This window comes from Aethalodelphis obliquidens, unplaced genomic scaffold, assembly GCF_003676395.1.
Source record: "Aethalodelphis obliquidens isolate GAN/ISIS:26980383/991018 unplaced genomic scaffold, ASM367639v1 scaffold52, whole genome shotgun sequence".
NCBI lineage: Eukaryota > Metazoa > Chordata > Mammalia > Artiodactyla > Delphinidae > Aethalodelphis > Aethalodelphis obliquidens.
The window spans coordinates 5328543-5355746 of NW_020837996.1; the positions used below are offsets into that span (position 1 = coordinate 5328543).

Sequence of the window (27204 nt, forward strand, 5' to 3'; positions counted from 1 at the left end):
ATCCAGAAAGCCCTTCTGTGAGGATTTTCTAGGGAGGAGAGGGGATGGAGAGAATGGTCACACAAATACTTAGAAAAGATTTATTGGTTGTTTGGGTCTACCCAGTCCTCTGAAACCAGCCCACATAAGGACAGATATTCCTGGACATTATTCAAGGACAAGGTAAGGCTGCAAAAGGAACCTGAGTCAAATCAAGAACGTTTATCTCTGTCTTCCAAGTCTCAAGAATTGTAGTCCTGTGTTTAATCACTGCCTCTCAGTCTTTACCATTATCACCACTCCGTCTCCCTCATTATCTTCTGCAGACTCTGCCCTTTGGAAGCCCTCTACTTACTCCCACTGAGACTTTCCTTTTGGTCTCATTCCTACCTAGTCTCTGAATGATGTTGACCAATATTACGTTGGCTTCCCTGCCACAGCCATCTCTCTATCATCACTTAACGCCTCAACCTATCTCAAGGGTCTAGGCATGAGCAGTCTGCTCATCCAGAAAGAGTCTTAACCGTTTCACCACTGCAGAAGGTAACTGGAGAAACAAAACCAAGGAAAATCAGCCAAGAAAGCAGGTAAGTGGGGTTTTCTTGGCTATGTAGACATAGAAAAACTTTCCTACCCTCATCCCTGCAAACCAGGGCTTTAGTAAATGGACAGGCAATCTAAAAAGTCTGCAGTATGTCCATACCTACACCCTGAGAAAGCCTGTCCAACAAGAAATATGGTGACAAAATGCTACATGCTTAACTCTAGTCCCCAAGCTGTCTTTCACAGCCAGGGAATTAGTCACTGGAAAAGTAGGCCCACTGAGAAAGCCATTGACTTTTGATCTTTAGACTTCGAATGCTATTCATCAGCATCAATGTTTTAGAACTTAACTCAGCCCTAGTCTGAGTCCAGGACGTCTACAACATCACGATGACTCACCGCATCCTGACAGCTGAGGACCTCCAAAATGCTGTTGAGTAACTCGACACAGTACTTCTTCTCCTGGACCTGGTGCTGCATCTCATCCTTCTGCTCCAGCAGCTCCTTCAGTTCCTTGGTGATGACAGGAAGCAAGATGTCCCGGCATTCTGGAATGAAGGCAGTTCAGAGGCATCTGAGCTTCCTCGTTTTTTAGCTTCTTTTCTTTATTTTTTAGATAACATTTCATTAAATAAATAATTCATGAATATCTTCTTCTTGTAAAAAATGCAAATATTAAAAATTAGGTTAAGGGTCTTCCCTGGTGGTGCAGTGGTTAAGAGTCCACCTGCCAATGCAGGGGACACGGGTTCAAGCCCTGGGCCGGGAAGATCCCACATGCCGCAGAGCAACTAAGCCCGTGCGCCACAACGACTGAGCCCGCGCTCTAGAGCCCGTGAGCCACAACTACTGAGCCCACGTGCCACAACTGCTGAGGTCCGCACGCCTAGAGCCCGTGCTCCGCAACAAGAGAAGCCACCGCAATGAGAAGCCCGTGCACCACAACCAAGAGTAGCCCCCACTTGCCACAACTAGAGAAAGCCCACGCGCAGCAACAAAGACCCAGTGCAGCCAAAAATAAATAAATTTTTTTAAAAATTAGGGTAAGATTTCCTTAGAACATTATTCACAGTTCTGGCCCCTCCCACAACCCCTACTCCCTAGAGGCAACCAACCAGTTATTCTATTCTATATAGATGTATGTGTATGTGCATATAAAAATGTATGTATGTGCGTTTGTATAACAGTATAAAATATGTAGTATCATTTTGATTTGGCTTTTCATTTAAGTAAAACATATCGCACTGTGATGATCATCTTTCAAGATCTTCTTATATGTTTTACATATGTACGTTATCAGTACAAGAACATTTAGTGTCATTTTGGTTTTGTTGCCTTTTTATAAAAGGGGACTATACTGCACATATTGTTCTGTACCTTGATTGTTTTCATTCACCGATATTTTTTGGAGCACCTTCTATGTTATTACATAGAAGGATCAACGTTAATTATTTATAGCTGTTTTATAGTATTCTCTATTATGGACATATTTGTTCATTTAGTCATACCCCTATTGATGGACATTTTTCACTGGCATAAACAGTACAAAAATGAACAACTTTTCACTTGCACCCTTATACACCATGACTTTCATATTAAATAAATTAAAATCTTTGCAAAGATGGGTAACTCTCTTGGCTTTGCTGTCTCAGGAAATACCCGGAAGTTTCTGAAATCCTACACAGCATTCTTTCTATATTTCTATTAAAAATGGCAAACCTTGAGAGATCAAAAAAATCCCCCCAAATTTCAAGCCATCCCTACCTAGATGCTTCTAGAGCTGACATGTGAATCATATATGCCAATTTTATTTTAATACAATACAACAAGTAGGTGCTGAACATCTTTGATGTGGAAGGCACTGTATTTCTGGAAGTACAGAGATAATATATGGTTCTCACCCAGTAGATATTTAAAATACGACAGAGGTGATCAGCAACAGAACAAAGGGCAATGGCAGAAGACAGAATAAGATACCGGTGGGAAGAATCAGACATCAGCTCTTGTTCTGTCAGCCTAGCATCTATACCTGCTCTGGCACAGCACCCTGGTTTCACCCTGGTGAGCCACCCTGCTATGGGATATAAACCTAGGGATACTGTCATAAGGCTCCCTGCCCTCCTCTGGACCAGGGTTGGGTACCTGACCCTAATTAGGATAACCTCTTGATCTGCACCTTAAGGGAACTTTAATAACAGTTACTGCTGACATTGCTAACATATTGAGCGCTTACAATGTGCCAGGCACTGTTTGAAGTTTCTTGCATGAACTACTTCAATCTTCCCAATGAGTCTAGGAGGTAGATACTGTTATTTCTCCCGTTTTGCTGATGAGGAAACAAAGGGACATGCCCAAGTGTACAGAGCTAGTAAGTGGTGGATCCAGTCTGACTGCAGAGCCTGTGCTCATCATCACTAGACAAAGGGTAGTATCTTTCCTGGAGCTCATCTGTCTGCACAGAAGTGCCCTGGGGAGGCTCGCTGCTTCCTCTCTCAGGGCTATTCTGAATCTCCCCTTTCTGAAGACTGGTTCCCCAGCTTTTCCTCTGATTCTTAAACTGCTCCCTATCATCCAAATACATTTATTTTCGGTTAAATTTATCAGACTAGGTGTATGTCACTCACAACCAAAGAATTCAGACTTGTAGAGTCATAAAATACCATGAGGGCTTCAGAAGAGAGAAATGATCTATGGTTGGAAGGTTCATAGAAGACTTTATAGGCTCTGATAGAATTGCGTCCCTTGTCTCAGAGCACTAATGTCAGTTTGTAATTAAATTCTAATTAGTATAATTAATGTCCATTCATCCAACCAAAGTGTAAGCTTCATGACAGCCAGACTAAATCTCAGATGCCCAACACAGTACCTGGATCATGGTAGCTACTCAGTAAATCTTGATGGAGTGAATGGAAGAGGTATCATTTGAGATGGTCACTGATGAGTAAATAATATTGCCATCAGGAGAGTGGGGATTTAGAGAACAGAGAGTGATTTAGAGTTCATGGACCAAGATGTAGCAACGTATACAATGGTGGAATATTACTCAGCCATAAAAAAGAATAAAATAATGCCATTTGCAGCAACATAGATGCAACTAGAGATTATCATACTAAGTGAAGTAAGTCAGAAAGAGAAAGACAAATACCACATGATATCACTTATATGTGGAATCTAAAATATGGCACAGATGAACCTAACTATGAAACAGAAACAGACTCACAGACATGGAGAACAGACTTGTTGTTGCCAAGGGGGAGGAGGGTGGGGGAGGGATGGGGTGGGAGTTTGGGATTAGCAGAGGTAAACAATTATATATAGGATGGATAAACAACAAGGTCCTACTGTACAGCCCAGGAAACTATATTCAATATCTTGTGATACACCATAATAGAAAAGAATATATTAAAAATAGAATGTATATATGTGTATAACTGAGTCGCTCTGCTGTACAGCAGAAATGAACACAACATTGTAAATCAACTACACTTCAATAATAAAATAAAATAAAATAAAATTTTAATAAAAATAAAAATAGAGTACATGGACCTGGGTAAGTAGAATAGTCTCTTGGAAGTAGAATAACAGGAGATAACATTGAAAAGGAAAATTCTTAAATGCAATGGGTGGTGTAAGATTATAGTTCTATGGAAACAGAAAATTACAGGCAACAAAAATTTTGATTCAGCTTTGCTTAATGTTATAGATGGAATCATGGGCCACGGATTAATGGTACTTTGTTTGGACTCAAGAAATGGTTGGCCTAAGGACTTCTGAGAATACAAGGTGCTGAGTTAGCCATTACCCTTTGTTTAGAGAGAGAAGAAAAAAGACTGGATAATATTTACATACCAATTACCATAACATTTAAGTTAAATCTATACTTAGTCCGTTGAAATTTTGTCCAGGTCTGTTTATTAAAAGGGGTAAAGAAATTTCCTGCAAATTTCATGCAGAAGTTTGTTTTAAAAGTTATCTTCTAAAAGATGTTAACTTGTAACTTTGAAACTTTTTGTTTGTTAGAGGAAACTGTATGTATAAAAATGCTTGTTGTAGGAAAAACTAGGTGAGTTCATTTGAAGTTGTAAACTCTTTGTCTTTGGGAGATGAATGACCTCACCAACTTCATGAAACTTAACTCCCTTCACTGATGTTGTCATAATTAAACCCCATCAGAAGATAAGAACTGTGCCTTCACTTAAGTTAGGTAAGAATTATAAAGTCTTCCTCTCTGAAAAGTTAATTTTTGCTAGTAAAATTAAAAAGATTCTAATAAAGGAAATTTAAAACACAACAAAAATCTTGTTCTTCCATAGTTCTCTGGGCAAAGGGAGTCTTCAAAAGATGTTTTTTTAAGGTGATTCATGTCATTGTAGCATGTAGGGCAGCTGCAGGAAGAAAAGACCACAGAGCAGACAGAGACCAGTGTATATGCCACTGCAGTAGTCCAGGTAATGGCAAATGAGAATAAAAGTGCTGGGTTCTACCCCGCTAGACTCCTAGCCTCTGATACAACATTCTTGTTCTCTGTTGAAGCTAAAGATTTGATAAGACCTTAAAGAAAGTTGGTCTTGAGTTTAAAGCATAGTAAGACAATGTTTTAAAGCCTAGAGCAATAGGCTTTTGTGATCCAAGATTAAAAATCACTTAAAACCTCTCCATCTGTAAATGGGATCACCAGGACCTGCAGAGAGGAGGTGTGTAAAGGTAGACAAAGGGTTCATCTACTGAGGCAGTTAATTAACTCATTCATTCATTTAGTCAGTCGGTCTACTACATTTATTGAAGGCTCCCTAAGTGCCAGTCACTATTCTGGGATGGGAAGGAATGTAACCAGGGGCTGCTTGCCCATCACAGCAGCAGAGCCAACAGAGATAAGAGGCAGACTTAAGTAGACAAGAAAAACCCTGGTGCCTCTACCTCCTGGGAGTGGCAACCTGTCAGTGGCCATATAACAGAGCTATAGAATAGTAAAGGCCAGGTTTTTCCTAAAAAGCTCATTCTGTTGGTGTTCTAGTTGAGATACTTCAGTTAGATCTTATTACAAAGACGTGGGTGCAAGGGAAAAGGCCCGTTGGAAGATTTTAGATATTAATGAAGATCTCCTTGAAAAGTCACCGGACTTTACATTCTACTTAAAATTGAGCTAAATTAGTAGATTCTCATGGAAAAGTCTAATAGTGAGTTCTCCATCCCTAGAAATATTTAAGCAGTAGGTAGCTGTCTCTGGGCAGGGATAATGAAGAGGTATTCAAAGTATCAGATGAAAGGTTAAACGGAATGATTATTAAATCCCCATCCAAAACTCTATGATCCATAAAACAGAGGTCCAAAGGAAGTGGCAGGAGGAAGGATGTATTTGCTAGGTGGAAAGACAGTGGACATGTCTGCATTGTTTACAGACCACTGAGGTCACGGGAGCTACAGACCAGGCCGCAGCAGAAGCCGTGGTTTATCAATCTGAAAGTCACCGACTTTACAGGTGATCAAAACCAGCATCCCCACAGGACGAGGGCTCTTCGTGCTGAGAGTCAGAGGGATTTGAGCTGAGGAAGCCATTAATAACATAGCCTGTTTTGCAGAAAGTACTCTGTCTTCTCGTTATCCATGATTTCTCAGAAACGTCTGGCTCCTCTGTTTTGAAATGAAATAATTTTTCTCATTTGTAATTGGAGCTGTGAAATTACATTAGTCTGTAAAGCTTCAGGAAGCAGCATTTCTAAACTGTGGCTTGAATGTCAAGCAAACAAACAGAAACGGTTAAAAGATAAATATTGCAGAGCCTTAAATCAATCTTTATAGGTAGAGGCAATGAGCGTGAGAGACCTGCAAACAGAGCCTGGGTAACTGAGCCCCACAAAGCCTGGAGATCGGCCAACAAGCGATGACAAGTCCAAACTGTAATTCAGACCAGGAACTTAGGAACCCGCAGAGCTACTCAACTCTGTGTTTCCATAGAAAGGAGTTTTCTTTTGTCAAAGCGACCTGCAGAGAGGAAAATGCAGTGTTTCTGGGCTCTGGAGTCTTCCTTTTCAGAGAAACTTTTATCCTATGGCAGAAGATGCCACTGCCTGGATTCACAGCTCTCTTGAAGTGTGATATGCTTTTGCAATAATTTCACGACTCAGGTATACTTCAAATAAGATGGTCCTTTTCGTCACCTCCTTCTCCCCAGTATCAGCTCCATGGAAAGATCAAAATGTATCCTTTGTCCACGTTGGAAAACCATCTTGAGGTGCATCAGGCCACAGATATATCTGTGATCTCAGCCATAACTGCAGCCCCAGAGGAAAACACTCCTAAGAACTACACCTGAACTTGCTGTCTTCCCCACAAACCTGCTCCTTCTTTGCTCACTCTGAGCAAAGACACCCTCGGGCACACAGTCAGCCAAGCAGACTTGATTTCTCCCTCTCTCTATCCCCAACATCTTCTCCATCAGGAAGTCAAACCCATCTCACCCCCAAGCCAACTTCCTGCATCCTCTGTTCCAAGTTTCCCAAACTGATCTCCCACTTCCAATCTCAGCAGCAGGAAATTTCCCCAAACCCAAACCTGACCACGGGACTTCCCTCCTTGAAGGGCTTCAGTAGTCTCCCAGGGGTGAGTCTGACCGCGGCTCTGGCATAGCTGAAGGCCCTTAGTGGGCAGGCCCTTCCTTACCTCTCCACCCTCCACCTCCTGCATCACTCCACCATAGCCTCTCCTCTCCTGCTTCTGAGTTTTTGCATGCTATTTTCTTTGCCCAGAATGTACTTATCCCACCCATCTTCACCTGACTAACTCCTCCCTGCCTCCTAGGTCTTACCTTAGTTGCCAAATCCCCTAGGACAATGTTCCTGACACCCCAACTCTGACTTGGGTGACCCCGTTCTGTGCTCCTGTAGTATCCAGACTAGAATTTCATCTATTCATTCCATTTCCCACATTACATGGCTATCGTCTATGTAACAGGACGAACAGTAAGGTTCTCATTAACATCCCAGAAATGAAGCTGAGGTCCAAAGCTGAGGACAAAAGGTGTAACTGCTCCACATTCTAAATCCAAACCGTCTCCAGTAGTTGGTGTACACCATCATCCCCCGTGGTTTTTTGAGAGGTACCAGTTCAGTACCAGTCCTACAGTAATCTGCATGCACCTCATCCCAGAACTGAGGGAGGGTCTGCAGAGGACTCTGGATACAAAGCAATGCCCATAGAAAGAAGGCATTGCCTCTCCTCCCTGGAGCTGAGGTGAAGGGAGGTAGAGCCAAAAGAATCACTCATGAAACATATGAAGACGAGACTGGCACCTTATGGCCCCACTAGGGAAATGTCTGCTGATCTTCCATCCCAGGTACATCCTGGCTCCACCAGCAGAACTCAGACACTTGAGAACGTTTGGGAATCCCTCTCTTACTGTGGGGAGAAAGGTTAAACCCACAAGGTGTGTGTATCAGGGCCTCAGTCATGTCCTCAGCGTGGTTACCCCATTTCTAAGCCTGCCTGTGGCAGCCTTCGCTTGGAATTTCACTCCACTCACAGCCAGCCCCTTATGTTATCACCAGCATGGGTTAATGGACTCCTCAATCTTGTTCGATTTTTCACAGGCTTTAAAGTGAAAGTCGTTCTGCTTTGGTCAAGTTCCTATCGACTGAAAGGCGAATTCAGCTCCGCGCAACCCTCCTGGAGCTGAGCAGGGCCAGCGCTGCTCTGTTCGGCCGCTTTCCTTCTGTTTGGTAGGGGGAGCATCTGCAGATGCCAGAGGCCACTTGGTTCCATCAGCTAGCCACGAAGGAGGACCGCCACACACAGCTCTAATCTGATAGCAGTTTGTTCTCACAACCGCCTTCCTCCAGCCAGCGCCTCATGAAGGAAAGTAATTCCACCCACTGGGAAATCAGTAACTACCCACAAACTTCATACTCCAGATCAGGTTACAAGCCTTTTACAACCCTACCACTGTTGTGCCCCCGCGCATTCTTCAGCAGCTCCTCGTGATTCACTCTCCTTACCTTCCCAGAAACACGCCTAACTACAATGTCAGAATCACTCCTCACTCCCCCTCCAGCCTGCCTCAGCCATGACATACATCTCCACTTTACGAACCCTGAGGGCCAGAATATGTCTCCCCAGCTCAACAAACATAGCCTATTTAGAGATTTCAGAACTCAGCAACTGCAAACTTTCTCTTCAGGTATCTTACAGGGGTGAAAATATAATTAGGTAGTAAATCCTAAAGAAGAAACATACGTTCAGAATTTTATACTAGATACCAACTTAAAGTCCAAACTGAGCTATTGCTTTTGCCATATATCCTTTATATTTAACACAAAGCATGATATTGCACTAAACCTACAAGCGAACCCCTATAACAAGTTAGTGTTTGCCATTCAGAAGCATAGTGATGGCAGGAAGAGTAGACTGATGTATAATTGTTGGAATTTACACAGTGATGGGAGTGTGGTTATGTCCAAAAATGTCACACTGGTTATAAATATAATTTGTAAGCTCTGATAGTCTATATGCATATATTTATATCCTTAAAGATATATAGACATAATTATTGTAACAGGCACTATTCTCATGGATATCCTGTTCTAGTGGGATATCAGAAACAATTTAAGAAGATAATAATTGTCTTAGGTTGGATCTTCCAAAAGCAAACTCTGAGATGAGGTTTGGGTGAAGGTGTATTAAATAAGGAGGTGTTCCAGAAAACACTGGAAGGGGAGTAGGGAAGTGGGACCATGAAGGGAAGGAGACCAGGTAGCCTTCAAGTCTCACAGAAGGGGAGCTCTGGGGACAGTGTGGGCCACAGGGGTGAAGCAGCTGGAGTATTTAGACCTTGGGGATGTGTGGTCCCGGGCACTTCAGGTGCTCTCAGTGTCCAGGCAAAGCAGGCCCTGCTGCCTGAGGGCAGCCAGAGAAGGCAGGGGCTGGCTATTGGGAGAGAGAGTCCTCCTGGAGCTCTTGTACACAAAAATGATCACGATTACAGGAGACATGGGAAGAGCCCTGAAAGTTGATGCTATTACAACAAATGCCAATAGCTCCCAGCAAGACAATTAACTGGGTAACCTGGGAAAGAGAGTCTGGAGGTGCAGGGAAGACTGTTCCATGTGGGGCAGTTAAGAAGGCTTCTGAGACGGAGAACTGGAGCTGAGACCTGAGGGTGAGAAGGGAACAGCCTAGAAAGATCTCAGGGAAGGCCATTCCAGGCAGAGGAAACAGCATGTGAAGGCCCTGGGGTAGAAATCTGCTCAACATGTTGGAGGAATCACGTGGAAATAAGTGTGGCCAGATTATAGGAAATGGGAAGCATAATATGAGAGTTTGGCCGGGGCCAGGTCTCATCAGGCCCTGTGGCCCATGGTAAGGAGCTTGATTACTGGGTGGAGATAAAGATGTTTTGCTTTTGTATTTTTAATAGAGGGTAGGGGGTAGGCCTAGAGAGGAAGGTAGGAGAAGACTGAGGAGGCTTTTCATAGAGGGGAAAAAGAAGTCTAATGGTTATTGAGCCCTTACTACTCTACCAGGCAGTCTCTCTTTGAAGAAGTCTATCATTGTACCTATTTTATGGATGAGGAAACTAAAACTCAGAGAGATTCAGTAACTCGCCTAAGATTACACAGCTAGTAAGTGGCAGAGCTGGGATTTAAACATAGAAAATGTGATCCCAGAGCCCATTTTCACATCTACTAAACTACCCTGCCTCCTTACTATAACAGTGAAGGGGAAAGGAGATAACAACTTGATTAGTTTGTAGCAGGAGAGACAAAGGAAAATGGACAGACTTGGGTTACAGTTCAGAGGCAGAATCGAACTTGCTGATGGGTTTAAATGTACTATAGAGATGTGTAAGCATATGCATTTTGAATGCTGGAGAGAATAACAGACTCATTTTAGGGTTTATCAAGTTAGGATCTAGTCATGAAGCCCATTTCACTGCCTCAACTAGCAAGTAGTGAAAAGACTCCCATCAACGTTTCTCTGGTAGTGTGAAGTGGCTGCCGAGATGGCCCATTATCACACCTCTGCAAGCTCTTAGGGCATAGTCAGTGTGTCCGATATTATATTATATATGACACATCATCAGTGTGTCCTGACAGGTGCTTCCACTTTCGGTTACCCCTCTGCACTTTCCAGGATCACTTACACCGCCACTGTGACCAACCTCCTCCCTAACCAGCACACTCATTAAACCACAGTCTAGCTCCATCGAAAGTGCTTTTAGGAATATAAAGGTGCAGATATGGCCAACTGAGCAGTGACCCAAAATTTGATTTGTTCCCTAATGCTTAGAATGATTACATTCACGATGCCACACCAGAGGAGTGTAGCTCAGCCTTAGAAGATTGTCTCATCCATCTCCTAACCCTGGCTAATGGAAGGAGAAGCCAATGAAAAGCTTGGGGCTGAACCAGCTGGCCTCTATACTGGATAATCCGGGCAGTCTTTAAAGGAGGATTCTCATCAAAGCAATGTGCTCCATTTCAAATTCATGCAAGAGGAGAAATGAGTCAAGGTAGCTTTTTGACTGGCAGGAGCTGGGTCTTACATCCTTTGCCCCCATTTTGTTCCAATTCAGTGACATCTGAAATTCAAATCCATTTATAAGCACTTAGGACACCTATTATAACAGTAAGTACCACCCACACCCTTCCAGAGCATATCATCCTTGACCCCACTGCCTTTCTTTTGTACTATGCTACACAGATCCTTTAATCCCTTCACCCCAGCCCCTGTCTCCTCTGGAGACTCACATGATTCCCTGGCTCCATGAATTTCAATCTTTATTTAACCAGTCTTTCTGAGCTAATCTGTGGTCACATACTCAAACAGGGTTTTCTCAGCAGTAGGAGTCAAATTTTAATAAAGGGTAGAAACCATTTGTCTAGAAATCCATTGAGAATGAAAGGGAGTGGCTGAGTGGAATACCAAGTATGAGAGCTAGGTAACATATGTTGAACTCCTGCTGGGTTCTGGGCACGATATTGGGAAACTACTTAACCCTTACCAAAATCTGTTCTGTATATGGCATTGTCCCCATTTTACAGATGAGAAAATAGGAACTCTAAGCAGCTTGCTCAGGGTAGGGTCAGTTAGCTAGTGTGACTCCAACAGAGGCCAGATTTCACGGTAGACTCCAATGCCAGCACTGTTCCAACTTCACTCACAGGCTCATGAGTACAAACAATTATTCCCAACTTTGAGATTCTGAAAACTGAAGGCAGCCACCTTTTGAATTTGGTAGCTCCCTTAAGCTAGCCATAAGTAGGAATTCCAAGACCCTGGCTGGTTGGTTTGTTTAATGGTTGGTTGTTTTGTATGTTTTAGTGAAGGTTACAGTACCAGGGGAATAAAACAAACAACAAATCGCAGTCCTAGAACCATAGATTTAAATAATAATGAACATTCATCAACTCGGTGATTTAGTCATCAGTTTAGTCACTCACTTCACTTTTTAAAATTCAACCAACCATTTATTCAACTCCAATTGGTTAAATAACCTGAGCTTATCCGTCTCACTGCAGTTGGCTAGCAGATAGCAATCGTGACCTTCAAACCTCTCGCTCCCTGTTTCCCAGAAGACAGTGAGAGCGTGGGGTGAGATACCTAATCTCCATCAGGTCATGTCTCCTGCAGCTCACAGCACAATGTCTGTCACACGGTAGGATCCTAGGAAGTGTTAGATGAGTGAACGAGTCTTTGCTGATTTCAGAGAGAGAGAGCCCTGTCTGCCTACACCGAGGGCAACTCTCAGAATCAGAAACCTACCTGGTGTTGGGTTATTTCACTATTCATTATCCTGTGCTGTCCTTGAAGAAATCAGATGGCAGCAGCTAGGGGCTGGAAGAAGGGTGTTCAGGAGGAGAATTGCACGTGTGTTTCTTCACCTTCACCACTTCCCCTGAGCAGCTGTTCTTGTAACATCTTTCCATCCTTGGCTTCATCTGATCCCAAAGGCAGTTATGGAGACGTGGGCAGAACTCTGGATTGAGGGTCCAGAGACCTAGGTCTGAATCCCCGACTTACTACTGCCAGGATGCGTGATGTCAAATACGTCACTTTACCTCCCTTCCTCCAAAAATGGGGATTAAAATGCCCATAAGAGGATCCAAATAAAACATACAAATTCAGTTGTAGTTATAGGCGTACCTCAGAGATATTGCAGGTTCGGCTTCAGACCACCACAGTAAAGTGAAATACCACAATAAAACCAGTCACATAAATTGTTTTGGTTTCCCAGTGCATATAAAAGTTATGTTTACACTATATTGTAGTCTATTAAGTGTGCAGTAGTATTATGTCTAAAAAAAATACATACCTTCGTTTTTAAATGCTTTACTGGTAAAAAAATAAAATAAAATAAATGCTTACCATCATCTGACAACACAAGGTTGCCATAAACCTACAATTTGTAAAAAAAAAAAAAAAAAAAAAAAAAAAAATGTGGTATCTGTGAAGTGCAATAAAATTGGATGTGCCTGTATTAAGTGTAATGAGGCATAGGGATCTGATGCTACACCTAAGAAGTTTCTGAGTCCAAAGCAGAGCACATCGAAACTCCAGCAGCTGACACGTACACTTGACAAAACACCTTGGTCCAGGCGTACTGGAATAAAATGGACTAGAAGCTGTTATCTGCATCATTCAAACCAAGCGTCCTTTGTCTGCAATACCAAACTCCAGAGAACTGAGTTCCGAGAGGAGGGAATAAACTGAAATGATTGGGGTATACGCCTCAGATTTTCATGCTCCCTTTTGTATGTGGAGAGACTAAAAGAAGGCTCAGGCAAGCGTTCTCTGAACTTCCTTGTACATTTCTGCTTGCAACTTAGAATAATAATGCCACTTACTGGCAATCCTCAAGCTGCACACGAACAACCCTGTATCGCTGGCATCACAAAACTTACACATACCAAAAAGAACAAAAACCAACAGCAATGTTTTGGATCAACATGAGCAGCCGGCATTCCATTTCTGAGACAAGCACACACTAAAAGCCTCTCGTTTGCACTTTAAGGCCAACAGAGGGGCCCTTCATTTCAGAGAATTAAATGAGAAAATTCTCCTGGATTCAAGCATTAGCAAAATGGAAGGGCTGTGTAATTGTTTCCAATTATCATCTGATTCTCTCCTTCCCTCACCTTCCCCATAACAGCTCCAGAGGACAGGAAACTGGGGTCCCTCTCACAGCCCCACACATTTAAAATCTAGTGTTGTTTATTACAAAGGGAGAACAGACAAGTGTAACAGCTTTCAAACAAGCTGAAGAATTGGAAGCAAACTCCAAAGAGGAAGGAAAAACCATTGCTATGCCCCCCGCCCCGATCCTGCCCAAATAAAAATGAAAATGGGAAAAAATTCTCCTTCTGGCCTGTTTTTCTTTTCTAGAAGCACTCAGCTAAGAAGGCAGAGAAGAGAGACAGCCTTCAGGGGGCAGGGGGTTTTGCCTGCTTCATTTCTCCATTCATGCAACAGAACCGACACGAGTCCTCCCCTGGAAGGCCCACGGCAAAAGAGTGACTTGAGAAATGAATCACCCACTTAGGCCCAAAATTTAAATGAGAGGATCAAAGAGAGCCTGTTTCGATTCTGAAGCCAATGAAGAGGAAATCGGGAAAGTGTGAGAAGGGAGAAAGTAAAGAGAATACATGTCGGTCAACAACATGTAATGAGCTTTCTGTACAGAGGGAGGACAACATATGGTCCTTACCCTTGGGGCAGTCCAAGTGTAATAAAGAAAAGAACCAGTCAACTGACGGGAACAGTATAAAAACATACGATGAAACACATTGTGTTTCCACTATGTTCAGTCCCTGCCAATGAATCTCAGATTGCACTCCTATGAAAATGACATTAATATTTTATTGTAGGCATGACTTGTTGATATATTTATTTTTAGTTATACGTATTCCTTCCTATGCTACCTTAGTCCAAAAAGATGCAAAAAGGAGATGACACGCCAAAGTAAATGGTAACATAAGGGCTTCAATTACCCACAAAATGTAGCTCCTCACTTGTGTGATAAACTGTCCGGACAATGAAGGAGATCATCCAAGTTCTAGAGTGTATGGATCACTGAAGTAGAAGAGAACCAATTCCTCAAGAGAAACACAGCTTTTTCTGGCACTAAATTCTTTAAGAGATTTTTTGTATTTTGAGTTTCAATGTTAATGTTCTAGATTAAGTTCAGTAGTGATTAGCTGCTTTTGACATCAAGTTGTGGAATTTTAGCTCTAAAAAGAACCTGAGAAAAGCTAATGGTTTTCATTCATTTGACTGCGTTATGTGCTCACATAAAACATGAAAACAATAAATGGAGGACGACTCATGACGTGTACTTGTCCTTACATGGCATCTTATTTTTCATCTGGACAAATATTTATGGAGTGCCTAGCAAATGCCAAGCACTGGGGTGTATAGGACCAGGACATAAGTGGTAAAGACTGAGAGAAGTGACCAGACTCAAGGCATATGTGGGAAAGATTCAAAGACCTTAGTGATTTATTGAAAGTGAAAAATAAGGCACAAGAAGATTTGAAGGCTAACTCCAAATGACCAGCAGAAAAATAATGGAAGAAGAGAAAGTTTTCATGAACAGAATGAATATAATTTTGGAAGTGTGGAGTTTGAGTACCTGTAAGACATTCAGATGAAGATGTCAAAGGGACAAAGGTCTGAGAATGATTTCATATAAATGTGCAAGCATGAATTCAACTATATGAAAGATACATGGTACATGACCTCCTTCCATAAAGAATTTATAATAAGCAATCACAGTGCATTTAGCAGAGAGCAGTTTATTAAAGTTTATCTGGTGATGATCGTGAAGACCACAATGAAATGAAAAGAAAGGAAAAGGAGGGGAAAGAAGATACAGAAGCAAGGAAGAGGAGAAGGAAAAGCAGCTGGGGTCTGAACAGGGACTGACTGGGGATATATGAACACAGGAAGTTGGGACAAGGGAGCTTAGAGGGGCTTGGTAACATGAGAGGTTTTCGCTTGAAACTTTTAGCTCATCACAAACACAAGGTTTAGGCAGAGTCCAAAGAGGGGTAAGCAGCCCAAACTGCCCAGGTGATCTAACCAGTATGTTTGTCAATACTGTCACTTTACCAAGTAAGGCTAATTGAATAGGAACTGGAAAGCAGGGTTTGCAGGGCACAACAGCCAACGACTATTTCTAGAGTATCTACAATGCACCTGGCTGTTGAAACTGGGATGGAAATGTAGCTAAAACCTGGTCCTTTCCCTCAAGGGCACTCCTGCTAGAGCATCATGCACAGCCTACTGGCCCAAGATAAGGCAAAGGGATAAACTGGACTGTGAGGAGGAGGAATGGAAAGAACTGTCAGACATTAAGGAGGCTCTATTCTCATTCTTCTGACACAATAAGTACCAGGCCCCTCGATAAGGCGGAGTACAGGATGGATGCTAAGAGCAGGAATCTCAGTTACTGCCTGTGTGACCCTGGACAAGTCACTTAATCTCTAAATCTCTGTGTCTTTGTCTGTAAAGTGGAGATAATAAGAGCACCTCCCTTCACAAGACTGTGAGAATGAAATAAGAATATGTGAAGCACTCAGAGCAGCAAACCTGGCCCATGGTAAGCGCCATGAAAATGGAAGCTATTATTATCATATTTTTTTAAATATCCATATGTAACTTTCTGGGTAATGGAAATATGCTATATCTTGACATGGGTGGTGGTTACACGGGTGTCTACAAATGTCAAAAAAATTCACTGAGCTGTACACTTCAGATTTGTACATTTCTGTATGTAAGTTATACATACATACATTACTGTATGTAAGTTATACCAAAATTTAAAATATACATTGCTATCAGGTAGGTATTATTATTTTCCCTGTTTGACAGGCGTGCACAGTGAGGCTTGAGGAAGTTAAGCAAATTGCCTGAGATCCTGCACCAGGTCTCACTCTCAGGCATTCAGACTCCAGAGCGTGAGCTCTCAAAGACTGGGCTTGGGTTCCTGCGTTGGCCGAGCGTTGGTCCTCTATAGGGCTCAAGGAGCAGTTACCCAAAGATGCTGTCCCCAGCTCTACATGGAGAATCTCCTGCATGAAGAGAGAGCAGCTCTTCCTTCCTCTCTCCCATTCTTTACCTCGCCTTCCATGCTCTTCTCATCTCAGCTCAGTTCCATTGCCTTATTAACTATTAAAATAAAAATGCCTGCCAAATCACAACCTGGCTGGTGATGAAGTGCACACATGCCAGCAGGGGGACACCCAGCAGAAGACTAGCAGTGATTAAGGACTTGAAGGGAATACACCCGAGCTCTCCAAATTCCTCTGGAGCATGAGATGTCCCACTAGGAACTGACGGGCACCCATTCTAAGTCTGCATGCAGCTCTTGCCAAAACAAAGCATCAGGCAGGGAAGAGTGAGTGATCATAATTTATGAGGTGCTGTAGAAATTAATTTTGTATGTCTCCTCCATTAGCAGTGTGTCTGGACTAACTTTAATATGCAAGTTATCATGTTAATCTTTGATACTAGAAAAGAATGTGCCGCCATTAACCTTCCTAGTCCTGAATTTAGCAATGCAGTCTTTTTTTTTTACTTTATTTTTGGCTGTGTTGGGTCTTCGTTGCTGCGCGCGGGCTTTCTCTAGTTGCGGTGAGCGGGGGCTATTCCTTGTTGAGGTGCACTGGCCCCTCATGGCAGCGGCTTCTCTTGTTGCGGAGCACAGGCTCCAGGTGCACAGGCCTCAGTAGTTGTGGCACACGGATTCAGCCGCTCCGTGGCATATGGGATCCTCCTGGACCAGGGCTCAAACCCGCGTCCCCTGCAATAGCAGGCGTATTCTCAACCACTGCGCCACCAGGGAAGCCGTACAATGCAGTCTTTTTATTAGCCCTAATAGAAGCAGCATTCTTTCTTGGCATCTCAGTACCCTACCTACCTGTATGCAGCTCTACCAGGCACTTTGTAAAATCTCTGCTGATTCAGAAGCCCGTTTCTCAAACATTTGACTCTAACTGCCCATAAGTCACCAGAAGTTGACTCTGCCTTCCTTTTTTCTTTTTTCTTCAGATGCCTCTCAATGAGAATAAATTCTCTGCCGAAGGAGCATTCCACAAAAAGCACATAATGGCCAGTTCTTAGAAGGAGAGGCCCACAGTATGAGGGGACATGAATGAGTTCTGTGTGATATTTATGAAGGCTAGCTCATGCCAGGCTAGCAGTGATTGGTCTTCAGAACCCCAGCATCTCTGGGTAACTAAATTATAGAAGCAGGAACTTTTGCTTCAGGGAACAGGGAAAAAAATTAGGCAATATTGGAAGATTAGCTGTTAAAGACAATAGGAAAATCACCCAAATAGTGTAATCTAGTACATCTTTTTCTCCATGTATTCAATTCATATAGGCATATACCTATTTATAGGTAAAAGAAAGTTACCTATGCCCCCATCTGATGAATAACTTTAATATTCTTATTCCATTCATCCCATACATTCTAACCTTTAAAGTGTGGTAACAGTGGGAAAATCTTTGATAAATTGCATTTTGCCACTTTTTCTTTCATTCACACCCTCTCACTGAACAGCAAGGTAATCAGAAATTAGAGAACTTTTTAGATGGGTAAAACAAGGTAAGAATGAGGTCTAAAATAGAATTTTAAAATAGAGCCTAAGTCAGTCCCTGAAAAATAAAACCAGTTTCTGTTCTCAACAAATGCAACAGCATGCAGTTTATAATTTAAAATACACACAAAAATACATACATACTGAAACAAAATTGACTACTGACCCAACTTCTTGGATTGTAGGAAAGCTACCAATAATGAGACCTTCAATATATCTCTGGTATATGGGTAGTTTTTATGTTCTCCATTTTGATTTAATAATTGTTTCTCTGGCTGCTACATAAAAAAGACATGACATGAATAAGAAGGAAACTGGGATTCAGCCACATCTAACCTCAAAAGGCTTAGGGCATTCTAAAGGGCAGAATCAAATATTTTCCAAGCTTTAGTTAACCATTTCACATTTTGACAACGTGAAACCTACCCTGTACTCCTCAAAATTTACAGCCTACACTATGGTTTACTTAATATTTTTTCATAAAGGAGATTCATTCTAATCTGCTTACATTTATTTTAAAAGAAAATTTTGCTATTTCAAATGGAAAACCACTGTCGCTTCCCATAGATGGAAGGTAAGGTAACAATCAATACCAGGAAAACAAAACACTTACATTACATTCTAAGAGGCACTTAAAGCCGAGGTCTGTTCCTTTTGCGCTATCAAAGGAGATTAGCAGAGAAAGATTAAAGACAAAATAGCAGAGGTATACAATCCTTGACATAATGAGAAATATTGAAAAGGACTTGAGAGAGAACGAATGATCTGCTTCTGTGATATAGTACTTTAACTGTGCATAGCTAAAATTATCCTTCATGCCAAGGAAAAGAATTTTGCATGTGGTGGTACACATCACACTTTGAGAAACACAAGTAAAAAGAAAGAAACCAAAATCAGGATCTCTGGCTTCCCATCTCTGCAACTAACCCATGGTGTGATCTTGAGCAGGTCATGTCCACTCTTTGGACCAGTTTCCTCAACTGTAAAATGAGGAGGTTGTGGATTAGGCAATCTCTCCAAGGAGCCGCTCAACTCTATGTGTCTGTGTTTTGTGAAACCTTTAAACGTGTTCTAGAGTATTTCTTCATCATCTAAAATATGTGGTTGTTAACTGCATTTATCCTATTATCTGAAACTCTTACCAGAAAGAAATAGCAAAGATTTGAAAAGATCAGCTACTTTGGGGCAAAAGAGCCTTTTGAAGCTGTTGCGTTGAAAAAAAAATTGATAAAATCGACTGCAGTGCAAGCACAACAGAAGCTGACTCTCCAGGATATATACCCGTGCTTCCCTCAGCTTTAGAAGCCAGTGGGCAAAGCACTGCCTTTAAATTGGCCTTACCAACCATCACGTAATCATTTGCCTAGGTCAAGTGGTAGTGTATGCCAAGTGAGTAAAAAAGGGCGCTGATTCAAAATACTGGCTTTATTCATGGTAGGCTGAGAGGGGAAGAAACAGATCAGTAGTCAAAAACCAGCTAAGTAACTGTAAGCTTGCTCACTAGCAAGATCTGGTGTAGTTAAGCAAGTTTTTCTCCATCTGTAAAAGAATGACTGTAACCTACTTTATAAGGTTTCCATAAGAAATTATACAAAGTTTAACTATTATCGTAATTATGGCAGTACATATGTTTATCCCCTTTCTCACAGTTTTTCTCCTGGCTTTATATTCTGGAAAAATCAATTTAAGCAACATTTTATTTTTAATGCTGTACTTTGGCTCCAACTCTGAGAAGATAATAGTGAAAATGAATATAATAATTATAAATAATAATTTATGGAAATAATAATTATACTTACATTAAGTTTAAGCTACCATTTAGAGAACATTATCTACCATCCAGGAACTGCACTAAGCATTATTTCATTTAATATTCACATCAATCCAATTATTATTCCCATTTTACAGATAAAGAAACCAAGAACCAAAGAAGTGATGTGACTTTTCCAAAGTCACTGATGGATACAACTCAGAGATTATGAAATCTCACAGTGTCTCTCCAGATCTCAACAAGTGAGAGTGAGGAGATCATCCAGGAAGTCTTTTTTATACATTTGGGGCCAAAGTCGAATCATAAAAAAAAAAATCAGAGATTACCAAAATCTAGTTTAATAAATTAAGAAAGGTTGGATATTCACAATTCTGAAGGTCTCTTGTGTTTCTTATGGTTTTTTAAATAAATTTTTAGAGGTAATAAACAATAAGAAAGACTTGAACATCATCTAGCTCTCTCCTCTGAAATCCCCTGGCACTTGGCTTATGCCTCTACTGTAGAAAATTCATCCTGCATTTTAACAAGGAGTGCCTCATTTTGCAAATGAAGGCAAGCTCCTTGAGGACATCACCATATTCTTGCCAACTTTGTATTTTCTAAATGGCTAGTCAATGCTTTGTTTATAGCAGAGGATCATAAACATTTGTTGAATTGGAAAAACTGTTTGAAACATTATGTCTCTTCGTTAAAGAGGTGGTCCCATCTATCCTGTATGGAATTTGAGATGTCAGAGAGACAAAGATACGGGGATTGAGGTGAAAGCAAAGACATGGACTAAAGATTAAGGTTGGCGGTTGTAAGCATCAAGATGGCACTGAGCCCTAGGGTGGATGAACTCCCCTAGGCAAGAGCGGGCAGAGCAAAACCGGAATACAGCTTAGAACTGGAGCCCCAAGAGTGGTTGCTGAATGAACTGAATTTGCTCCGAGGCAATACTCCTCCTCTCTCTGGGACCCTCATTCCTGACCCTCAGGCATGGAAAGAAGCACGTGGAGCACTGCAGCCCTGTAACATGCACTCTGAGGATGTCCCCATTTCCCAAGACTAACCAGGAGAAAGAAACGGTGGAGGGCTCCCCAGCATTCTCCCCTAGGTTGGCAAGAGAGGGAGAAGGGGGTAGCTGACCAGAGTTAGGCATGGGAAGTAAAATGGTACAAGAAGCCTGGCCACAAGGAAGGGGCCTGGAGGCCAGAGTTGCCCCCTCCCATGGGACAGGAGTAAGAACACCATCTCTCCTGCTCCACTCCCCAAACCCCAGGGTCTGTCTCTCGATGTGTATGGCCCAGATTTCCTGGTGAACAAGGAAGAGGGAACAACACATCTCACTCTCAGAGAATGATTTTATCTTTTTCCTGTTGAACCACAGTACAAACCATTTTGCTGTTTGCAGACTGGCCCCACCAACTATGGAGATTTACAACTCGCTGTAGGCCTCTGAAACAGCACAAATGTTCCTGAGAGGTAACCGGGACCTGCTTTCTCAACACAGCCCTCAAGCAAACAGCAGAGCACTGCAGTGAACCTCTTGCTACCGGTACTGTAATTGTTTTAAACCTGCAGCTGTAACCGGAGGGGAGCCCAGAACCCCCATAAACCAAACCAAAGCAAACAAAGCACCTCACTGCACACTTAGGTTCTGGCCAATCAGGGACATTGGCAGGGGCAAACCTGATGAAAAGCAATTTTTCAGACCCACAGAAATATTTGCATGGAGAGAGAAACCCAGTAGAGCAAGTGGGGCTCTGTTGTCCTAACTGCTGGCCCCTCTCCAAAGGCTCAGAAGACTGGTGGAGTCTCAGGTCCCTCCCGCCAAGAAGCACAGAGCCAGTTCGGACAAACCTCTCAATGACGTGCCATGGATTCACAATGGCCTGTGTGGACAATGTACCGCCCAGGATACATCTGAACACAAGGAGTCCTTCCATATCTTTCATGTTAAACTGACACCACTGCCCTCGAAACCCCAGAATAACTAAGTGCTTTTCAAGCAGTGTTGAAGTTGAAATTGCTGCCTCTTTTTCTATGCTGTTGTAGCAATACAGACTCGCCAACTATCAGAGATGGACAGGATCTTAGAGATTCAGCTCTCCAATGACACACATGAGAAATGGAGCCCAGAGAGGTTAAGTGGTTTGTCCAAGGTCATGCAGCTTGTTAGTAGCTTTCCTGGACTAGAGTTTAAATCTTCCCACTCTCAGTACAGTGTTTCCTCCAATAGATTATGTTACCTTCCTCAATTAAGGTTCCTTCATCCTTTAAACACATTGAGCACCTACTCAGAGCCAATTCTTTGGAATACAGAGAAAACACTCTTTACCTGAACTCAAGAAGGTTGTGCTGTGCAAATGCAAGGAAAATCTCAGAGAAGCATCAGGAAGAGGAGAGCCTCTCAGATGCAGAACGTGTGGATTCTCACTGCATTTGTTTGACTTATGATAAGCCATATGCGAACTGGGAAGAACCCCCTACGTGGCCAGAAGCTGCCAGCATAAGATGCCCAAAGGTACTCTACTGGGTGCCAAATTCTTTTATCTCATCATCATGGGAGAAGGAGTTCATGACCTTCCCATCTGTTTGGGGGAGCCAGCAATGATTCACTAGAGGAAGGTGTGTTAGAATTACCCAACACACATTTAAAAACAGAAAACAGGGCTTCCCTGGTGGCGCAGTGGTTGAGAGTCCGCCTGCCGATGCAGGGGACGCGGGTTCGTGCCCCGGTCCGGGAAGATCCCATATGCCGCGGAGCGGCTAAGCCCGTGAGCCATGGCTGCTGGGCCTGCACTTCCGGAGCCTGTGCTCCGCAACGGGAGAGGCCACAACAGTGAGAAGCCCGCGTACCGAAAAAAAAAAACAAAACAAAAGTACACTTTTATTACTTGGAGGGAGTGGGGGGATAGTGGTGCTTAAAATTTAAAAACCTAATCAGAGCTGACTCTGTCCCACCTGGGTAACAAAACCAGTTGCAACCAGAGTAGAGTGGTAACTGTCAGGACAAAATGGGCTCAAGCTGGGTGGGGAAGAGGTAAATAAATAAATAAATAATGCTCACCTTGGCACGGTGTGCCCACATCTTAGATGACCCAGAAAGAAAATTCACTGTAGCTCTCTCTGGGAGGGAAAATGACATAGGATGACTTCCTACAGCCCACGCTCTCTCTGTGGGGCGTATAGTCCATCACCACCCCTACCTTACATCCTGGAACTCCAGGGGATGGGCAGAGGAGAGCCTCGCTGAAAATCAGTTAACGCCCAAAGCAGGCTTAAAAAGAGGGCAGGGGGCAAGGTGGAGTTTCTTCAGGATGGTGCTGAGGCAGTGGATTTGAAGAAGGGACTGCATGGGGGAGATGTGGGGATGGGGTGGGAGGCAGAGACAGAGAGACTGAGACACAGACAGGGAGGTGGTTAGACCTGCACAGCTGGGAGCTAGTGGGCAGTGGAGTGGGCAGAGGGCAGCCCGAACCACCACCTAATCATTCCGTGGTTCCTCCAGAGGTAGCCTTGGGAAGTGATCCCCAGGCCCAGCGCACAGGGTTTTGCTGCAGCACGGTGATACTTGAGTGCCAGCAAAGACAACGTGCCGCGACCATAGGCATGGGCAATGAAAATGAACTAATTCCCTTGCTACTTCCCTAAGGCGCTGACACGTGTCCTTGAACCAGAAAGAAAAGGGACCCAACCACACTAGAGTCGCACTTCCAATGACACAACTGATGTGTGGGCAACTAACTGACCTGAAGGAACCACTTAACGTTTCGGGGCCTTTCCCCCCATCCTCTGCAAAATAGATTGTGGGAAGGGTAGGTCAATTTTTGTGTGTGTGTGTGTGTGTGTGTGTGTGTTCACTGCATTTTTAACATTTTAAAATAGACTTTATTTTTTAGAGCAGTTTGAATTCACAGCAAAATTGAACAGAAGGTACGAGTCCCCCACACATGCCCAGCCTCCTCCACGGTCAGCATCTCTCATCAGAGCCAGATCAATTTTCCAGACACTCCTTCACACCTAGAATTTTTTGCGTTAAGTCAAATTGTCTTGGATAGAGAGAGAGGGTGGGGGGAAGGGGGGGAAGGGGGCGAGAGAGAGAAAGAAAGGGAAAGAGGGAGGGAGAGCAGGAGGAAGAGGGGTGGGGAGTACAAGAGCAGCTTTCACTGCTCTTGGGGAAGGAGGAGGAGAGAGTAGCTAGCCTGGTAGATGCAGGGGGAAGGTGGCCAGCTTGCTGTATGTGTAAGGGTGACCCCTCTTCAGAGGTTCTCTGAATTGCTGCTTTGGACCATCTCTGGGCAGCGGGTTGTTAACGTCCGTTCCAGCTCAGACGTTCGATTAACCCAGTGGTGCCAAGTTCTTTAATGCACACATGCATACACAATCCTTCGGGTAACTCACAAAATGACCCACTTGCCATGAAGAGCAGGTGTTTAACAGTCTCATTTATGTTAAATAGAGCTGAGGTATCAGGAGCTGCCCCCAAAGTCTGACAAGAGTCTCTTTCTGGACTTTTGTGCCTACAATTTTGGGAGGATTGAGTAAAAGAGACAAGGGTGTGGTGTGAGCACAGCCCCAAGCTTCACCACCATTCCCATTGTTCAAAAGCCTGGAGTGCAGCCAACAAATAGGTTTGAGCACAAGTCCACCATCAGTCACTACACTGAATGCTGGGACACGCAGACAATTAAGTATACAATGGATGTTAGGAGTCTGGGGTTGAATCCCAGCTTCCTGTGTAAGTCTCAACTTCAGCACCTTCAAAAAAGGAGATAACAGCACCTATGAGACAGGGTTGACATGAGGCTCCATGAAGAGGATGATATATAGTTCTCAGCATGTGTAGGTCCACAAATCTCCGAATGAAAGGGACCTGATGTAACCCTTGATCCAAGTTTCTCATTTGAGAGACAAAAAAAATAAAACTCAGAGATTTATTCACTTCTAAGTTGCAACAGAAAACTGCAGAACTGAGAATTCAGGTCTCCTGAGCTCCACTTCCACATTCTGTTCCACTATCAAATGATTACAAATAATAGTAATACTAGTAAGCGTTACCGATGACGATGATACTCCATTTATGAGTCCTCACTAAATGTCAGACCCCGCCTGGCCTCTCCCAGGCATTATCCCATGTCATTCTCACAGTAAACCAATGAGGTAAACATCCTAGATTGTTCCCATTTGACAGATGAGGAATCAGATGCTCCTAGACATGAAGTGTCGTGGTTAAGGCAGCAAAACCAGGACTTGATCCAAGTCCTTGTTCTGAACAAGTGTCCTGGGCTGTGCGTACTTCAGAAATGAGATGTCTCTCCTCAAATAATTTTACCCTCTTTAGCTAAAGCAATAATTAGAGCCTCATTTGCCTTTGGATAATTGGCTTCCCTCTTTGCTCTGGTGTCTGGTTCCTCTTGGGCAGCCGCCCCAGCCTGGAGGGTGTCACACTCAGCACATCCACTGTGGCTGCCCAGGGCTAATGAGGGCTCTCAGTGTGGTTGCATTTGAGTGCCCGGTATTGCAGGGAAGGTCCATGCACAGACATACCCCCTACCATCAAGAATGACGGCAGGGCTGTGAAAACGTGTCCCTCCCAAATGGGAACATGCCGCTCCAGCTCTTTAAGAGAGGACAACATGATCTGCTTTGCGCTGAGCCTATCGCACAAGGAGATAGAAAAAACCTGTGGCCGAGTGTGTGTGTGTGTGTGTGTGTCTGTGTGTGTGTGTGTGTGTGTGTGTGTGTGTGTGCGCGCGCGCGCGCGCCCCCGCACGCACGTGAAGAGGAGGAAGAAGGGAGAATAAGAATCCTCGACAAGCACTAGAAAAGCTGGATGAGATTCATGCCCAACAGTGAAGAAATAAGGAGCACAGAGGACAACCATTTGTCTATTAAGACAACGAATTCCAGTAAGTTTTTCTTGCATAAAATTAAATGAATCCAAATGTCCCTAAATAGGAAAACAGTGAAATCAGTTATAGCCCATCTATACAGCAGAGTCCTATGAAGTCCTTAGAAATGGCATGGGAAAACGTTCCTAATGATTCTCAGTGAAAGAAGCAGATGACAAACCTGGCAAAACATTATCCCAGTTATATATAATATATGATACAAAAGAAAGGAAGAATAACAATGTTTACCTCTAAATCATGAGATCACAGGTGCTTTTATTTACTTCCAAATATTCTACAAAAACACAATATTTTTATAATACTAATTTCTATGAACAATAAACGTCATTTTTTCCAACAATGCCCAGCACTCCCAGGAGAATGCCTGATAGAGGTTATGGTGTGGTCTGAGGCCCTCATTAGCAAGGGAGTGTGTCAGGCAAGGATGAACCCTGAGCTCTCCTAAGGCTTGAAAGGCAGTGGTCTTCAGTGAGACAGTGCTCCAGCCCTGACACTACAAGTTCTCCCGAAGAACTGTTTCCTGGAGAGGGCCTACATCATACTCACTACCCCTCAAAGTTCAGCTGACATCCTACCTCTTCTTGTCCTCAACATTCCAAAAGCACTATTCTCACTGAATTCCAATAGTAGTCATTCTTATGGGATTATTTGTAAATAACTCTATAAATTTATAATACATTTATTAAAACCCTATAAATTATTTAAAACCCTGTAAATTATAAATTTACACCAGAGGCTGCTGTGCTGGGTCCATATGCAGATTTTATTCAGCCTGAAAATATCATTTAAAACCTAAATCAGCAGGTTTCTCATAAAAAAAAATTTGTGGGACCTCTCTCTCAAAAGAAAAAAAAAGAGAGATAAGGTAGCATTGGGCCCACATATTGACATAGATAGTAACAATCACTTAGCATTGATTCACAGCTGTCCTATATACCCAATGACATGGACTTTGCCCCAGTCCTCACTGCTCCCTATTGCTCCCCACTCTGAGCTGTGTGTGGATTGATCATTTTCACTCTTGTTTCCTTAGTAGTAGAGAAATATTCTTCTGTATACTTATCTCTGTCAAAGGTGGGGAAATGAATGACTGACCAAATGGCACTGTGCTTTAGGGAAAAAATGAAAGGAATCACATTTCTTTGTGAAGTGAAGAAAGTTCTCACACGTTTACTAGGCAAATGGAAAATCTGTTGTAAAAAATATAACTGAAGATGACATTAAGTGTGTTTGTGTGTGTGTATGTATGCATAATATATTTGCTTAGGTTGTTATATATATTATATACTATAGATATAATATATATTTAATATATTTGCTTAGGTTACTATATAAATGGCATAATAACTATCACTCTGTACGTTCATTTCTATTACCTTCATGGCCTATGTGGGCTCAAGTTTGAAGATCTTTGGGGTAA

General features: G+C 42.8%; 1 protein-coding gene across 2 annotated transcripts in view; it reads right to left on the reverse strand.

Moving 5' to 3' along the window:
• DOCK2 (dedicator of cytokinesis 2) overlaps nucleotides 1-27204 on the reverse strand; it is a 407498-nt gene that overhangs the window by 253262 nt on the left and 127032 nt on the right. For both annotated transcript variants that reach the window (XM_027084336.1, XM_027084335.1), the window contains exon 26: nucleotides 922-1070. In XM_027084336.1, coding sequence (XP_026940137.1) covers nucleotides 922-1070 — 149 coding nt within the window. The remainder of the gene's footprint in view (nucleotides 1-921; nucleotides 1071-27204) is intronic.